Source organism: Trachemys scripta, chromosome 4 (assembly GCF_013100865.1).
Source record: "Trachemys scripta elegans isolate TJP31775 chromosome 4, CAS_Tse_1.0, whole genome shotgun sequence".
In the NCBI taxonomy this organism is placed as follows: Eukaryota; Metazoa; Chordata; order Testudines; family Emydidae; genus Trachemys; species Trachemys scripta.
Genome location: NC_048301.1, coordinates 20,615,491 through 20,634,227, shown reverse-complemented (window position 1 = coordinate 20,634,227; position 18,737 = coordinate 20,615,491). Strand labels below are relative to the sequence as shown.

The 18,737-nt window shown below is 41.8% G+C and overlaps 1 protein-coding gene across 2 annotated transcripts in view; it reads left to right on the top strand.

The window, feature by feature from the left end:
• TRMT61A (tRNA methyltransferase 61A) overlaps positions 1 to 16,743 on the top strand; it is a 30,974-nt gene extending 14,231 nt beyond the window's left edge. For both annotated transcript variants that reach the window (XM_034769709.1, XM_034769708.1), the window contains exons 3-4: positions 5,087 to 5,353; positions 15,349 to 16,743. In XM_034769709.1, coding sequence (XP_034625600.1) covers positions 5,087 to 5,353; positions 15,349 to 15,677 — 596 coding nt within the window. In that variant the 3' untranslated portion in view covers positions 15,678 to 16,743. The remainder of the gene's footprint in view (positions 1 to 5,086; positions 5,354 to 15,348) is intronic.
• The last annotated feature ends 1,994 nt before the right edge of the window (positions 16,744 to 18,737 follow it).

The following is an 18,737-nucleotide window of genomic DNA, read 5'->3' as shown; positions in this document are numbered from 1 at the left end:
GGAGCAGAGCCTCCGGCCGCGGCGGCTCTGCTCCTCCCCTGACTCTTCGGCTCTGTTTAAGGCCCCAGCGCTACTGGCTTCGGGCAGCCCCCATGCCTCCGGACCCTGCGCCACCGGAGCCCGGGAGGGGAAGTGCCCGGCCGGCGGCTGGGGTCTGGAGGCAAGGGGGCTGCCTGAAGCCCATAGCGCTCGGACAGCTCGGCTCTTAAACAGAGCCGAAGAGTCGGGAGGAGCAGAGCAGCCGCGGGAGGGGAAGTGCACGGCCGGCATTTTCCCGGACATGTTCAGCTTTTTGGCAATTCCCCCCCGGATGGGGGTTTGATTGCCGAAAAGCCGGACATGTCCGGGAAAAAACGGATGTATGGTAACCCTATGTAACCGGAATCTGCCTGATGCCATTATGTGCACACACTGCAGTAATGTAACTCTGTGGCTGAACTTTTAAATCATAAAATATTTAGTCAATAAAGAGAAACATCAGGTTTGCAAAGGTCATTAATAATGACCATAGGTTTAGCCTGGACCTGCAGCGGCTTGAGTGGGATTCACAGATGGTATTTGTATGCATACCTGATTTCTAAAGCAGCAGCTAAGAACAGCTTTTTAATGAGGGTAAAGTAACCTAGATTTTGCTGTCTTTGTATTCCTGATACATACATGGTAATGTGCTCTAGTCAAATAGGCATTGTTCTCTTCTAGAGGCACACTTAGGTTGTATTATAAATGATCTTAAAAATGATCAAAAACTCAAATAATTTGGTGTAAAACTTACAAACTGTACTTGTCCCAGAAATTGTTCTGCTTTCAGCACATACCCAGCAAACACACTTCTGGGACAAATTAGCTGCTACTGTTTGGGAATGAAATCAATGAAATCTTTTTGAAGTCAAGTGCTGAATTTAGCTCTTCTGATTTTAAATATTCCTGGTGTTGTGGGGGTATTTTGCGGGGGGGGGGGGGGGGGGATTATTTTGGAGACATTATTGCAATGTGATAGTATCGTAGCACAATTTGTGCAATAGATCGCAGAAATCCAGTGCCCCCCCTGCATTTTGCTGCTTTCTTAGATGGTCCTGTATCCCAGAGACAGCAGCCTGAGCTGATTTAGATCCAGTTTCCTGCTCCTAGCAAAAGCCCACTTTGGAGTGCTGCTGTTGGAAACCATTGTAGGCAGCATTTTGCTGAGTTCTACTCTTCAGTTGCTGATTAGAGGGACTCAGGAAGAAATTGAAGAACAAATTGAGGAGAGGAGAGAGGAGGAAACTATCAAGGAATGTTACTGTTACAGATCAGTAGCTGAGGAGGAAATAACCTTTTGAGAAGTAAAACCTCTCTCACGCTACACCAGAGAAACATACAATTAATGCCCTGCATTCTGAAGATATTGCAGATTGGGTAGCGGAGGCTGTGTTTGATTACCCTGTGGATAGATGCTGAATGCAGTGAACTGCTGTGAATGCAGGGGGAGGAGGGGGAAATGCTAATCTGTGAAGGGCCCTATTCTGTGTGGTGTTGAGTGCCAGAGCGGGGCAAGAACTCGGCACTTCACAGGATTGGGTCCATAATGTTCAGTCCCTTTAGAAAAGCTCATTTCTACAAGGTTTTGTGACTCATAAACACTTTGTTCTCATAACAATGGGAAACCGAGAACGTTGGCAGAAAGGGCTGCCTGTGAGCATCTTTAGAAATGAGAGCGTTGATGACATTAGTATAATAGAATTATGGTTACATGTATTCTTTTTCTTATGCGCATAGTACTCAAGTGATGACAGAGTGATTCCTGGTAACTTCACTTAAGGAATTGCCCTATTCAGAATATGCATCTGCAAATGCCTCCCTTTAAATTCGACATCTAACATCCTGTTTTTTTCTGGTCTTGGCTTGAAGCATTTGTGGGGGATTCGAGAAAGGAGAAAAACATCTTCTGTGGTGTTTTAAGAGCAGATTTAAAAGGAAGATCATTAAAAATGTAAAAGAATATGAAGAAGGAAATGAGATACACACAAGCTGCCTCCCTTTCTGCTTATGTCACAGCTGTGCTGACAGTCCTTCTGTTTGCTTCTTTAGATAAATTGGGGATAGATCCAGAGACGGTGCAACATTAGCCAGTTGGAAGGTAAAATAATTACATTCCCAGGGGCTGCAAAAGTTCTGTCATGCAATCTAGCCTTCTGGCAGGAGACATTAGGACAGGATTTCAGTCACTTTAGCATCTCATGATCAATAGTTCACTGCTATTGTCCTAAAAATCAAACAGAAGATAGTATTACACTGTTGTGCACATATGTTAGTGAGTTCTAATAGTATCCTGCTTAGCGATCAGAATCATTTTAAGAGGTGGGAATGCTTGTGTGTGCATCTACAACTCCTAGATAAAATACCTGTGTACTGTTTCTTAGGTGCACATGTTTATTGGCTCTTGCCTGGTGTGTTTTTAATGTTGACATGGATGTGCTAATTTTTCCTTTGAATAAATGTCTGTAGGGAAGAACTTCAGGCACCAGACACTTTCCTTTGGGTGCAGTGTGACTTAATGGATAGAGTACTGAATTGGGATTCAGGAGACCTGGGTTCTATTCCTGGCTCTGCTGCTGACCTGCAGGGTGACCTCAGGCAAATCATTTTCCTCTTTGCCTCAGTTTCGCCATCTGTAAAATGGGTATAATGATACCACCTTTTTGTAAAGTGCTTTGAGATCCACTAATGAAAAGTGCTGTATAAGAGCTAAGTAGTATTATTCCCTTGGCAGTGGCTTGGGTCTGTATCAGAATGCCAGGGATCACCCATTCCTTGTGTCTCCTTGCCTCACCCCCTTATTACAACCACCAGGATTGGGACAAGGGTTGTGCAGTGATGCGCCTTAAGCCTGTTGGTAGAGTTCTATGTCGCAGTGCAGAAACCTGGGGCTAGATTCCTTGCTGGCGTAAACAGGGATGCAGCTTTGAACCTGCAATGGAGTTGCTTACTCTAGTGATGAATTTGGCCCCTGGGCTCTACATTTAAAGTCCTAATGTCTCACTTTCTGCACCAGTCACGAGAGTGCAATACCACCACAATATTCCCACCCCTCTCTGGCCAGGGAGCAAGAACCCTGGACCAACCATTCAATTCTGGTTTGCTGCATGGCAGTCCAAAATTACTCCCATTAGGCGGCTGGGTATGAATTTTCTTTAATTTCTGCAGGATAAATGTGTTCTGATTACAGAACTACTAATCAAAGTACAACTTGGAATACTGTGCTCTAGTCAAATTAAAATGAAAAAACAAGTTTGAGGTGGTAGGTTTTCTTGTTTTTGTTTTTAATTAAAATTAAGGTGGGTAGTCTGTAGTGTGAAGAGGTTTAGTAGTTTTGGGTTGTTTTTATTAAAGCATTGCTGATTAGTCATTCATCTGTTTATTTAAGAGGGCAGAGGGTCATTTTTTAAAACCTTCCCTAAATCAGTAAGACACAAAATCCTATGGTTCATTGATATAGACCCCAGTTCAGCATAGTACTCAAGCCCATACCTGACTCCAAGCATGTGGGTAGTCCTATTTCACTTCATTGAGTGCTTAAAGTCAGGCATGTACTTCAGTGGGAATTGAGGGCACTGAGCACCTCACAGTGATTTGGCCTATAGCACCTTGAGTATACATAGCACTGAATACTAAGAAGCAATAACAGTAAGTGATAGCGTTTTTGTCCTGAAGGGCTTTGCTTGTGTGGACACAAATAGGGCTTTCAGATATTGATACTTGTCAGCAAAATTTCACCTTTCGTTTTAATCAAGTCTTAAGTGAGATTTAAAAATTTGTTCTTGATTTTTTTTCCTCCAAAAAAGAAGTGTTGGATAATGGTTGGAGAACCTGTGATTCATGTGCCTGTAGTGTTTGTTTTATTTACCCATTTATTCCTATATCTCCTATCGCAGTTATAGATAGGCGCTTTCCATACAATCTAGTTTTCTTTCTCAACTTACTTGTTGGCTCAACAAGTGATTTGGGGTCTCATGAGGAAATTGCCTTCTGTGAACAATAAACCAGAAAGATAGGGGGGAAATTCATGAAAAAAAGATTAAAGGGAAATATTCAAGTCCCACGTGGGTTTTGATCAGTGTTCATAGACTCTAAACATCTAGTCTGTCTTCCCGCTAACGTAAGGCTGTGTGCTGTTATAAATTTTACTAATTGATTTATTCATTCTAGTTTTTAAAATATTCTAAGAATTTGGGTTTATGCCTTGGGCCTGCCAAATTCATAATCCACTTTGGTCAATGTCATGGTTATAAGATTTTAAAAATCATAAATTTCATTATGTCAGCTATATAAATCTGAAATTTCACGGTGTTGTAATTGTAGGGGTCCTGACCCCAAAGGGAGGGTTTTTTTTGGGGGGGGAGGGGGGAGTGTCACAAGGTTATTTTAGGGAGGTTGCAGTATTGCTACCCTTACTGTGGCAGTGCTGCCTTCAGAGCTGGACAGCTGGAGAGCAGCGGCTGCTGGCCAGGAGCCCAGCTCTGAAGGCAGAGCCACCACCAGCAGCAGCGCAGAAGTAAGGATGGCATGATATGGTATTGCCACCCTTCCTTCTGCACTGCTGCCTGCAGAGCTGGGTCCTCAGTCAGCAGCCGCCACTCTCTGACCACCCAGCTCTGCAGGCAGCATCACAGAAGTAAGGGTGGTAATACCATACCATGCCGTCCTTACTTCGGCGCTGCTGTTGGCGGTGGCTCTGCCTTCAGAGCTGGGTGTCCAGCCAACAACCGCTACTCTCTAGCCATCCAGCTCTGAAGGCAATACAGAAGTAAGGGTGGCAATACCACAACACCCCTAAAATAACCTTGTGACACCCTTGCAACTCCCTTTTGGGTCAGGACCCCCGATCTGCGAAACACTAGTCCCCCCCCCCACACACCCATCCCCTGTGAAATCTTTATAGTATAGGGTAAAAGCACACAAAAGACCAGATTTCATGGTCATTGACATGTTTTTCATGGCCGTGAATTTGGTAGGGTCCCACTTATGCTGATTCCTTGGGAAGACAATTCCACAGTCACTTAGAGCTTCATGTCAAGAAGTGTTTCAAAGCTGCTGTTTTTTTGTTTAGGTACCGGAAGTGGTTCCCTTTCTCATGCTATCATCAGGACAGTGGCTCCAACAGGGCATCTGTACACAGTAGAGTTCCACCAACAGAGGGCAGAGAAAGCGAAGGAGGAGTTCCAGGAGCATCAAGTAGAACACCTGGTTACAGTGAAGAATCAGGATGTCTGTAAAAACGGGTTTGGGGTCTCAAATGTTGCAGATGCAGTGTTCCTAGACATTCCGTCACCGTGGGAAGCTATAGGACATGCACAATCAGCGTTAAAAATTGAAGGTATCTTCTCTTCTGTACATCGATCTGTATTTGCGTGGGTGCATGGCTTCTGTCTTTGAGCCTACATGTTAGGGGTATCCCCATTCTGTTGTGTGATCTCCATTCTGGTGTCAAGTCTGGTGTCTTTCTCAGACTACAAAAAAGTCTTCACATTTACAGAGAAAGACTTAGCAGAAGAAAAACAACTTTCTCCCACAGGTTTCTGTGACAGCTGCTGCAGTTGTCATGTGTCACATATAAAAAGCTTTTGAACCTCTGTCAAACATATTCTAACAGCTCCAAGGGTGTGTGGGAAGAACTAGTAACATAACTGACGAAAGCAAATCTCTGACATTTCACTGGAAAGATGTGTGTATGTGTGTGTGTGTAATAGATCTTAAACAACACTTCCGGCCCACAATGGTAAATACATCTCTACCTCGATATAACGTGATCCAATATAACACGAATTCGGATATAACACGGTAAAGCAGTGCTCTGGGGGGGCGGGGCTGCGCACTCCGGTGGATCAAAGCAAGTTCGATATAACGCGGTTTCACCTATAACGCGGTAAGATTTTTTGGGCTCCCGAGGACAGCGTTATATCGGGGTAGAGGTATAGGTTGAGAACCACTGGTTTACAGTCACACCTTAACTTACAACAAAACAAAACAAAATGTTCCTGTGTAGACAACACCTTGGATGAGTTGTGATGTCCTTACCAGATGCTCTAGTTTAGCCACAAAGAGAGTTCTCTTAATCAAGAGTCTGTTCCTGCACGATGCAGAGCACCCCTTGCTAGGGCCCTGATTCAGCAAGGGACTTAGTTGATCACACGCTGAAGTCAATTTCTGTTCATTAAGGCACGGAAGATTGTGCCTAATTTTAAGTACATTCTTAGGTCACATTTAAGACAAGGGACTTTAGCATATACTTAAAGTTCAGCACGTGTTAGGCCCTGATTCAGCCAGGTTCTTATGTGTGAAGTTCCCTCAGCTGCCACTGAAAAATTTCTAACGGTTTGCCAGAAGCAACATATACTTTAAAATGACAAACAAAAATCCCATAATAAATGGTCTGTGCTTGCAAGGGTTACAGCTGCATTCATAGCTGCTTCCAGTGTCTGCTGAGAGAGAAACTAATTCATACTGCGCTGTGTAATGCCCTTCCCATGCTCAAATTATCTAATCCAGTGAGCATAATTCTCAGCTGACTCCTCGGTTCAGATGAAGGAGCTGCATTGCGCAGTACAACTTGAATTATTTAGCCAGTATATGTTGAGACTGCTAAGTAGCCATGCTTGAATCTTTCTAGGCTTCGAATCCTTGGAACATTCCAGTGTTTGAGAGCCTGGAAAGCTGATTTATTTATGTAGCTCTGGAGCTATACCTTACTGTGTACTGTAATGTAGCGTCCACTTACCCAGTGCAAAGTAGAACAAATGTCACGTGGTTGCTTATAGGTCACCCTGTATTACATAGCAGTAGAAAGGCAAAATTGTCTATCGCCTTTTGTAGTTAGGATCATTGTAAACAAACCACAGTACCTGAGAACTGACAGTGCTCTAAAGGTATGTCTGTACGGCACACTAAGCCTGGATCAGTGGCATCTGGGCTTGTGGACTCGGTGTTTCTAAGCCCACACTTGAGTGTCCAAACTGCATTGTAAACTTGGGTTTACAGTTGTTGGACCTGGGTTTCTCAGCCATGCTAATGTGTGCATACTGCACTACGCAGACCTTCTGGCTTGGGTCTGTCGCTTGTGCTACGTCCACTCTGGCAGGGCTTGGACTTGAGGCACAGCAGTACTTAGGCTCAGACACCCCTTTCCTTCCCCCACCAACAAGGTTCTAGGAGCCAGGTCCTGAGTGCTTGCTGACCTGAGTCAGACTGATTCGTGTGTGGACAGAATGGGGGCTTGGACTCAAACCTGAGTCAGAGCCCAGGCTTAGTGCAGTGTAGACATACCCTAACTCATCATTTGGGTTTTGTGCTAGCTTGTTGTGCTGAAGACTGATTTATGCTATAATATGAAGTAGCTTTTCCATTATCAGTGATGAAAATCTATTCCTTTTGTGGGTATAGTATAATTGGAAACAATGCTGATTGTTTATATATTTTGGAAAACTAAAAAGTGCTAGCAAGGTGACTGAAAACCCCCAACAGAATATTTGAATGTGCCTTTTGTTTGGCTGATTTCACCTAATCAAAAGCTATTCTGCAGTGGGAATACTGAGTACACTTAGAGTCTTTATTCACCGAAACTCTTAGTGATGAGTTGAGTGGTAATTATCATTAGAGAAAATGCGTTCCCACACATCCCTCCCTATGTGCGGTCACATATAAGCTGTTCATACAGGAGATTTTCATCTAAGTAAGATGGCCACAATGCATAATACAAAAATTACTACATTGCTATTGGATAGTAGTCATTTTATTTCTTAAAGTCTTAAGGATATATGCTTAAAATTAAGACTGGAATAAGCAGGTGCAAAGTACACCATTCTCTTGTCTCTTCCTTAAAAAACGAAACACAACAAAAACAGTACTTGTAATAAAAATATCACCTAGGAGGATATTAAGAGCTAACTTTTAGAGTACATGGTCAACAAAGCCTTAAGAGAAGTATTTATTTTTCCTCCTCTACTCAGTCCCAAACTCTAAATAGCTGTAATTCATTATTTTCATAGGCTGATGGTTAATAGCCTTGTTTAAAGGATACATTTATCACTCATGTTCCTGCCTCAGATTGTCCTGGCCTCCCATTTAAAGCACTGCTATATTGTAGAGAGCTTGGAGAATAAAATGGCTGGTGGGTTTGTGGCTCGAAGGCCCTTATTTGTTGTTAATTATATGCTCTGTGCCCATTCAGACTCCTCTGAACCTTAGCTGCATCCTTCTCTGCTGATTTCACTTTTCATACTTTCAGCAAAAAACATTGCCTTCTAATATCTCAGTGACTCTGCAGAGCGTCACGGCCTGTTTTGCTTCCATGCCCAGACCTATGCTCTTTCCTCGGCAGCATCTGCCGATTGATGTTTTTTCACAGTAATGGCTGCTGTTCACAGTGTCTGACCTTGATTTTTGGCTAAGATCTTATTAATCCCTTCAGGCTGAATCAAAACAACAAAGCTAGAAATCTGTCACTATAGCTCCATAATTTAACAAAAATAACCTGTGTGTATAGTTCCTAGATATTCTGGAACTCGTTACTTACAGAAATCTCACAGCTGAATAGTGTTGAACCAAAGCTTTCTAATATTAATTTCCCAACCTCCTTTCCCTCCATCGTAAATGTTATCCAATGCTTTCAAGGCTGCAGAAGACTAGGCAGAAGCTTGCTTCTATAATTGTGTTCATGCAGGCTTTTAAATTTTCTTGTAACAATGCAGGCAAAGTGCAGCTGTATGTTCAGTGGGTTTTACTCAAGACCCTTGTCTTATAAACCAATTTTTGGTGCTGCTTAGATCAACAGTCTGAGTACTGAACTTATAGAAACAATCCCTTTTTCTGTGTGTGTGCAGCGTTAACCCTTTTATCCAGACTTCCCGCTTCAACTTAAGTGTCGTACACGCATTAATTAAAAGAGAGAAACTTGCAGTTACTCTTAAGATATCGACTGTGGCAGATGACACAGTGTTGGCAGGTTAGCCTATTGTGGTGCTTGGCCAGGGCAGATAATTGATCCACTGAGGTTATGCCTTATCAGTGAAAGGTTCCTCTAAAAGTCTTCCTCTGAGGGCTTGTGTCTGTTCATCTACCTACACTACAGTACAACTCCGATGCTCTGCACTTCATCAGAGTATTCTTTCTTTTTCTTCCCAAGAACTTTGTTTTCTTTGTTCAAAATAGGTTTAAAACAGGCCTTTTGCTCCTATTTTTCCCCAGCACAACAATATAGAATGCTGTGTTGTAATCATTATCTGTTAGGTCTCATTATTCTCTCAGAAAGTGTCTATAAAAATATTACATAATCCCCCCCCAACAGCCCTGTGAGGAGGGTAAGGAATTATTTGCACTGGGCTAACCTCAGCTTTCAATTTTAAAAAACCTTCAGTGTACATTGTTTCCAGCATGCAAAAGGTTTCACTGACTTTCTTTCTTGAGCCTCCTAGGTTATTTATGGTCCCCTGCCTATAGCCACCCAGGGCTGGCCTAGAGAGAAGTGAAAACCATGCCACAGGTTTTTCCCAATTTGGGGGTTGGTGGGGAAGACTCCTGACCAGACTCTGGTGGGGAGAAGAAGTCAGTGACATAAGGACTGATGCTAATAATAGTAGGGTTTGCTGCAAGCTCCCTCCCAGCTGATCACCTGCAATTGAGCTGATCCTCTACTGAGCAGTCGTGAACTTGAGTCACAGAGGACTTGTCTACACTGGTTAACCTCAAGTTAATCACTTGCCAATTAACTAGAGGTCGCTAACACATTTTTACAGGCTAGTACAGACACTCTTGGCATTATAAATACTGAAGACCTTGTCGTTGTGGTATCTGAGCACCTTGCAGTCTTTAATGGGTTTGTAATCATAGCACCCCTGTGAAGTAGGGAAATGCTGTTATCCCCATTCTACAGATGGGGAACTGAGGCACAGAGCGACTAAAAGACTTGCCCATGGTCACACAGGGAGTCTGTGGCAAGGCAGGGAATTAAATCTAGCAGACAGGTACCCTAAGTGGAAGACTGTCCTCCCCCAGGACACACAGTACTCAAACTTTTGGTGACGCTCTTGTTGCCACGTAAGTTTGTTCCAGGATCAACTACAAACATTTGCCCCCTGGAATAAACCTTTGTAGAGTGTCAGAGCTAGCCTTTGTAAATGTGTTAGCTGTCTTGGATTAAATAGCAATCTATTAACTTGAGGTTAAAAAAAAATGCTATAAACAAAGCCACAGAGGAGAGGCTGTAGTATGAGAGGCCATGTAGTCTAATTGGTCAAGCATAGGATGGAGAACAAGAGTCTCCTTCATTCTACTCCTAGCTGTGACACAGCCTCCCTCTATGGCCCTTGTCAAGTCCTATAGCCTTCTGGTCTTAGTTACCCCATTTGTAAAACAGGTATTCTACGCACTTCACAGGGATGTTGTGACACTTAGTGATTGTAAAGCCCTATATAAGTGCTCAGATTCAGCAGACTCCACATACAGCCCCCGAGTAGGTAGGAGCCTCACAGCAGCGCCAATCCCACAGCTGTGGACATTTCTTAAGACACAAGTAACTATGTATGAACCAAAGGCCGAAGCAGTTGAGCTATGCTGCTCCTACAGTAAGAAACAGGGATGGAACAAACCTGAAATACCCCCCACACAACTCCTCAAGCCAGCCTTGCACACAGTGGTGCAATCACAGCTGACTCTTATCCAATGCCTTTTGGGAATGCACCCACCCCCCAAAAAATATTGTACATAAAACTCTTGATAACAGTCTGGCAAATGATTCAGTGAATATTTTCTGAATCAAGAGATCTTTCATTTTCTCTGACAACTGGATCCTCTAATTTCATTGCATCACCCACATGTACACTTGCTTAAAGGACATTCTGTCCCCCATTGGAAATGCATTATTTTTAGTGCCCTACTAGCACGGAGTAAATGCCATCGTGATGCTTTTCTGTGACACTGCTGCCTCGCCCCCACAAACTATTAGTGCCTATTTTTTTCTGGGACCCTTGTAATTTAACGCTCTTATTGTGACACTACACTGAAATCCCAAAACACTGTGAATTATGTTCTTTTTTCCTAAGAAAAATAAAATTACGTATTGTATCTCCTACATCACAGAATCACTTTCAACTTTCAGAATAATTGGCCCCTTCATGTGGAACTTAATGGTGCTTTGCTAACTCCAGATTCTCTGCTCGTAGTCTTTCAGAACACACCAGTGACAAATTAACCTAGCAGAGCACCTATATCTAGAAGAGAGAACTTGCAAAAGACGAGAGTGCATAATTTGTGTTTATATTATGTATCCTTTTGAATATTAACTGTGTGTTAGAATTCTTGTGAAAGGGGGGGCATTGCCAGTTTTTCTTTTTTAACTGGGGTCATATCTAGAAGTACCAGCTCAGTTTTTAGCTAAGCAAAATTCCTCTTGACTGCAAGGATATGTTCATCATTGCTCAGGCAAATAACCAAGAGCCAAATTCTGCTAAATTTGGAATTACTCTTCAAGTCAGCAGAGTTATTCTCAGGTTTCACTTAAGTGACCCAGAATAGACATTGGTCTTTACTAAGCTGTGTCCCTTCATTATTAATTAGATGTCTGTCCAGTGCTTTGAACATACAAAGCACTATGCAGGTGCCAAGTATTATCTCTTAGCCCCCAACCCCCTTTTTGTATCTCTCTCTCTCTCTAATCTTTCCAACCTGAGCTGTGCTTTGACTTCTGTAAACTCTCAATCCCCTACTTATTTATAGTGGCTGCCAGACACTCTATGGGCTCATCCCCAGCCTATAGCTTGGTGAGATTTAACCTCTGCGTTAAACATTTCCAACAAATTCACTGCCTGTAACAGGAAGGGGGGGGAGACGCTTTCATACAGACTCATTATTCTCTTCCCCTCAACTGTAGTACTTGTCAGATGCATTATACATGAATAAACATACATTTTTAGACAGTGCCTCAGATCAAAAAGCTCACACAGCTTCCCAATGTGAGCAGGATTAATCTCAGATAATTACTCTATCAATTTATGATGACACATAGATCTCATTAAGCAAATGTAGTAGCAGTAGATTTTTCTCAAAGGAAAGCTCTCAAATGAGCCAAACTCAGTTAAGAAGTTTCAGCTTTTGAGCTGTTTTTACTACTGTTGGGTCCAGTCCATCCCTGGTTGTCTAGAAACAGAGCAATGCACATGCAAGCGAATGGGGAGCACGTGTCTTTACTCCATTCATGAAGGACTCCTCAACGTGGCCGAACAAAGCAATTCAAAGTCCAGTCTCTTAAACTCTAAATGCCTCTTGCTGCCTAAAGGACAACAGGGCTCATAAGAACTGTGAATGGTGGAAACTAGATTTACATCTGTGTGACGACTGTAATGTACCCAGTGTTGCATAGCTGATAATCCAAAGGGTATGACGCACAATGCAACTCACTGTCGGGGAAGTTCAAAACTATCCATCCCCAGCACTTCCATAGCTTGATGTAGCGGGGGGAAGCCTGTCGACCTCTGTCCTAACAGTAAGCCTCACATCCTTTCTTAGGCTGAGCCAGTTTTCAGATGAGCAGTTATGTGTCTCAAGCAACAGTGTTTTCCCTACTCCAGAAATTCCACGTCAATCAGAGCTTCTCAGTCTTTCATATTGTTTCCCCCCACCCCTCAAATCTCTTATTTGCTTGCAGAATAGTAGCCTGAATCCCTTCCAGCTGAACTCCCCCTAAGCAAGTCTAATGTAATAAAAATCAAATCTGTCCTGCTGGCTGGTCTGTACAGGAAAAAGTATGTGGGACCCTTCTCCCAACTAGTGGAAGCCTTAAAGCAGGATGCTTAGTGGTTACTGCACTTAGGCTTATTTTTAGGTGTGTTACGGGGTGCACCTTGTATTTAATAACAAGAGGAAACACTTAATCCAAAATAAGTAGAAAAACTGAAAACAACATACAGGTTCTTATACCGCCTTCATGACTGTAATATCTGAGCGCCTTCCCATAGTGCATTAAGCAATGTGACCCTTGTTCTGCACTTCCTTCTGCATGTTATCTTAGTTATTTCAAACAAACTCTTCCTTTACCACCAGGTGGTTTGAACACCCGATTTGTGTAATCCCCTTGCTCTCTGAACAGTCTAGTGTGTGGGCGGTCAGTGTTTGTTTTGCTAATCATCGCCAAATTTGGTATAGACATTCTGTGGTCAGCTAACCACCCCATGAAACAAAAATGCATGTTGTGGTTTCAAGGCTTGATGAGAACTGCCGATGGTCAGTATTGCAACAGCTGCGTGCAGGCTTCATGCTTTTGGCAAGTAATGCAGATTTGTATATCTAAAGCCATCTTCGGAGTCCAAACAAGTCAGCAGAATCTACTTACTACAAATGTAAAGCATTTTTGCTTTGTTGTTTAAACCACCAAAAAAGACAAGACTGAATGAAGCACTAGTAGAACACTGATTTCTCTGCAACTTCTTTCTCTGAAGACAAAGAGTTTATTGTGAAATGACATTTAACAAAGTTAGACACTTGTTTGGTTTCCTACACAATGAGAATGTAATGCCTTTCTTTACAACATGCATATATCATACTGGCTTTCTAATTATATAACAGAAATTCCCCTCCCAGCTTCTCCTCTATGCTGTAATGTCTACAAAGACTGTAGTAGAAATATGTACTAGTTGCACCCCCTCAAAAAAAATCCTGTCAGCTTCAGAGTACTTTTGGTAGCCATGCAGGTTAATCCATATAACATTTTGTTTAATTGGTACTAGCTGTATGGATGTGCAACTAAATTGCAATCATCAAGCTTGGTGGAATACACAGTATCCCAAAGTCACTTTTGCAGGTGATTATTTGATTTGTTTTTTTAATTGTGACTTCGGGGAATTGCTTGACACAAGGCTGCTTTGTTTTGAAGATGTGTGATAAGTACCATTGGCACGGAAGACTCTATTAGAAGACTAAAATAAAATCCAATCTGAAACCTATTTACTGCAGAATGGATTAATGGTCACGGAAAGAATGCTCCCCCAGTCACCATCCAGCACATCATTGCTGCACTGTAACTGGGGCATTACAGCAGCACTTGCATTCAAACCTGACACTGTCCTTTTTTAGATCTGTAGCTTTAAAAACCAAAAAAAAACCTGACATAAACCAGTCCTCGTGTGGGACCAGTTTAGCCTCTATTTTTAGCAGGATGCTTTGCTGTCAAATACATGGGTTCTTTAACTGCTTACATAACTGTGCTTAGGAGGTTTGCCTGGATTAGTAGACCTGGAGCATGAGAGAGAGATGGGAAGGGATGCAAAGCAGATCGATATACATTTTCATCTGAAAATATTATAGCTTCAGTTTTTGTGTTCTTCCGTCATTCCCCTCCCCCGATAAAAGTTTTCAGTAAGGGCAGTTGCATCATGGGACATTACATCATGAGTGAGACCACATGACCTGGATTTATGGTAGACAGTGTCTCTATAATTCCTTGATCTGATTTGGCTGTGGCTTTTTAGAGTAAATCTGAATCGTTTTATTCCCAGCTCTAAAGGTGACATTGGGGCTAATGAAAGGGGAAGAGGGGGGGGGGGTAAAAATACTCAGTAATTAAAAGCAAAAGGCTGGGGGGTGCTTCAATGGGAAGGAAAGTAACTATATAATTTAAAGTCTTGTCTTGTGGTGCAAAGGTTTTGATGCATATGCCATGAAGCTGCCTGATCTAACAATCAGTAAACCCACACAGGGTTGCCTTTTACAATGTGTTTTTAATTTAATACTCGGAAGACATGAGAAGAGCTTGCTTGACTAGAAGGGTGAAGCTTTAATAACACTCCATCTATGGACTAGAGATTACTTTATTCTGTCTACACATACCATCTCTGACTCAAATAAACACAGCCAGTTTAGTTAGTGTGTGTGTGTGCTTTTATTATAAAGGCAATGCTGTAATGTGGAGCAGAGTTAGAAACTAACTTTCATCTTAGTGCATGAGTCAACTTCAGTTTATTGCATCAGTCCAGGGGTCATATGTGTTGATTCCAAAAAAATTCAGCAGTCTAATGCGATCAACTCTGCAGCCGAACCATGAACTAAAATCATGGACAAGTGTGTATTCCAAAAATGGATTAATCTGTCATCATATTTGTACTTATAAAGTGGGCTGAAACAGCTTGTAAAATCGTCACCATTTTTATGTTGACTCTATAAACGGCATAGTTATCTCCTTGGAGATCTTTATTTCTTAGGCATATTAGGTCTTTTAATTATGTACGTGCACTGTATGAAGAGTTATGCTTTGCATAACTGAGAGAATTTGGCGAAGATTAATTAAGTTGTTTTCCTCTCTCCCCCACTGCCTGTCTTATTTTGTAGGTGGACGCATCTGCTCCTTCTCCCCTTGCATTGAACAAGTTCAAAGAACCTGCCTGGCTATGGAAGAACATGGTTTTACTGAGATTAACACTTTGGAAATTCTGCTTCGAGTATACAATGTTAGGACAATTAGCTTGCAAATCCCTGACCTTGGAAAAGCAGCCGAGGATAATTCTAGCACTGGGTTTGACAGCAGCAACCAATCAAATCAAGGTAGCTTATATGGTATTCTGCAGCAGGGAACTGCCCAGTTTAAAAGTGGTGTGCCACTCAAGGAAATGGTGGGTCACACTGGATATCTGACCTTTGCTACTAAAAGTCTATTTTAGCATACTTTGGGTTTGTTTGTTCTTTAAGGTCATCCAAACTTTTACTCGTCAGGGAATTCCATATATGGTCAGATCCATTTGGAATATGCTTTGTTTAAATAACACATGAGCACTAACCAGCCCAGCATAGACAGAAAGTTGAAGATCTGGAACAGCACTCTGTTTCTGCCAGACAGGAAAGATAAATTAATAGCTAATGGCAATTCATTGGAATTTGCAAAATAAAGCCACTTGCTGATAGGTTTTGTTTAAAATCAGCTGTTTTCTTTTTACTTTTTGGAATCCTTTCTTGATTTCCCAACCCCAATCAGACTCTGTTTGGGGGGTTTTGTTTGGCTGGTTGGTTTTTGCTTAAGTTATTCAGTATTTATGTCATTTTTGGATCTTTGGAAAGATCCTCATTGACTCATTTTAGATGCTGAAGTTGTGAGTTCATACAGCAGTCACATTGAGTGGTCACAGAATGGGTGTTTCCCTGGAACAATATTTGGCTGCACAGTATTTGGCTGCAGTGTGTTCAAGAACATGGTCTCTTTCTCCCATCCCAAACTGGCATCTAGTAATCAGATAGATTATACTGAAGTCTCACAAGCATGGTAGCTGTTGGATCTGGTCCATAAGAATATATTGGGAACATCATTATAGAGGCTTCAGCCATGATGGCTCACTCAGGCCAATATCTTATGATAGATCAGCTGTTTTCACTTTTCGTAAGTCAATTGTGAGAATTTACCACAAAGTGTTTTAATGTTACCTAAACACCGCTTTGTAAGCAATGTATCTGAGTTCTATTTTTTTTTTTTTTTTTTTAAATAAGTGCTACATTACTTGACCCTGCTGCAACTGAATGATGGAAAAATCACTATTGGCAGGATTGCTCTCTTAATAAATTGTAACAGTGATGTAAACTTAATAAAAACATAAATCTTCTTTAGCAGTAATTTACTAGACCACTTATTATTTGGTCTCTTATATAAAGCTGGTTGGCGTGGTTGATCTATTTTGAACACCAGATTAAATTTTGTATTTACGGATTAAAATTATTGTACATATTTCTGAGGCTCTACATGCCTCTTTCCTTTTTTTTTTTTTTTTTTAATAAAGTCTCTATTATGTTCTTCCCAGTCACTGGTAATATCTCTCTGCTCATTGCTTCCCTGTATGTTGTATTTTGTGCAAAACAAAATATATTGATCCATGCTGGGCATGTTCTTTTTATATTGCAAACTGATGTATGAAAATTTGAACCCGGTTTCTTGACAAAAATAAACAAAGCTAAGCTTTTAACTAGTCACAGCAGAACACTAATCTGTAATGGTTTAAAGAAAGCTCAACCAACCAGGACAGCACAGATAAACTGTTGAGCAGATTAAAGGCAGAAAGCAATTCTGTTGAATTCAATCTGTTATATAAGAAGTTCTACAGATGTAGCTTTCCTCCTGAAATGATATGATTCTATTCCCTATGAATGTTAATGGCCTTGGAGGAAGCAGTAAGTGTGTTGCTATACCATTTGTTTAGTTATGTAGTGATAGAGTGTGTGTGTGTGTGTGTGTGTGTGTGTGTGTGTGTGAGTGAGTGTTTTTAAACACAGAGCTATTGAAGTAATGGTCAGGACCTAACTTAAACCAGAAAAGACCAGAGAAATGCCAAGTTAATATTGCAAGCCTGTCCTTGCCCTACCTTGTTGAGCATAGGTAGTGCTGGGTCTCTGAACAGTGACAAAGTTTACATTCCACATGTGCTGAAATACCTGGGACCAGCAGGGTGAGTTAAGAATGGGATTCTAAGATCCAATGATACAGACATTTTTAATGACTTAACATTTAAGTTAGAACAAAAAAGGAAAAAGCCAAGTTTCAGTCCCACAAGCAAACTTGAAATGGAAATACTGAAGGCCGTTACAGAGTGACAACCAAGCTTGGCTCTGTTATATCCTGATCCAAAGCCCTTTGAAGTCAACCATAGTCTTGACATTGAGTTCACAGAATATTGATTTGATCCCATATTAAAGAAGAGCAAATACTCTAGTGGAGGAGAATGACCTTCTCTACCTTTTAAGGTGCTCTAATGGTAAAAGGCCTTTGTGTTTCAGATACCAACCATGTTAACTCTTGGAAAGCCAGGTCCAGCCCCATATCCCTTCCTGGTGTCCTTTTTGCTGAAAGAGGTAGAGCAAATTCAGCATAGCTTCCACTGATAAGGGGCTGTGTAACTGGATATCCGCTGTGCAGCAAGGAACATCCCTAATTTAAACACCCTTACGATCTCCCTTATTATAAACTTCTTTTAACACTCCATGCTACCAAAGCTATGTCCAGCCTCACAAACCTATGTCCAGCCTCACATTCTGGGTAAATCTGACTGGTGTCACCTTGTTTATGTCCCACACGCGGAGGCTCTGATGTCCGTTTTGAATCAATTTTTAGTCTTCTGTCTAAAACAAAATATGTGTTCATTCCTTGTCTCCCTCCCCACAATTCTGAGCAGTTCAGGTGGGCATTAGCGGCACCTGCACTTTGTGCGCTGATTGTCAGAGGTGATACTTGTTATTATTGTTGAACTTTTGTATTGCAGTAGCACCTAACAGCCACAACCAGCTTGGTCTCCATTATGCTGGGTGCTGTGCAAATATATATTGACAGTCCTGTCCCAAAAAGCTCCCAGTCTAGGAGATGGGAAGTATCAAGTCGATGAGATGAACAAGTGGGACGGGGTAGCTTGGGGCATATAGGGTAACAAATATAGCAGCATGGGCACTGCTATTATTATTATTTTGGTATAATAATGGTAATGTCAGTCATGGAGCAGGACCGCACTGTGCAATTCTTAGCCAGTCAGGTACCGCGATCACAGCTCATCACCTGCCTAGCTGTTATCACGTAAGTGCAAGTTAGCTTTTAATTTCTCTGCTGTAGACAATATGATCGTAAAAGCCATGTAACTGTCTTGAAGGGACAGGGCAGCACAAAGTTAGAGTCAATATTCTTCCCCTGTCAGCAAAATTGCCCACAGCAAGCAGTGCTCATCTACCATCTTCAAGGAGCATTCTTCTCCTCA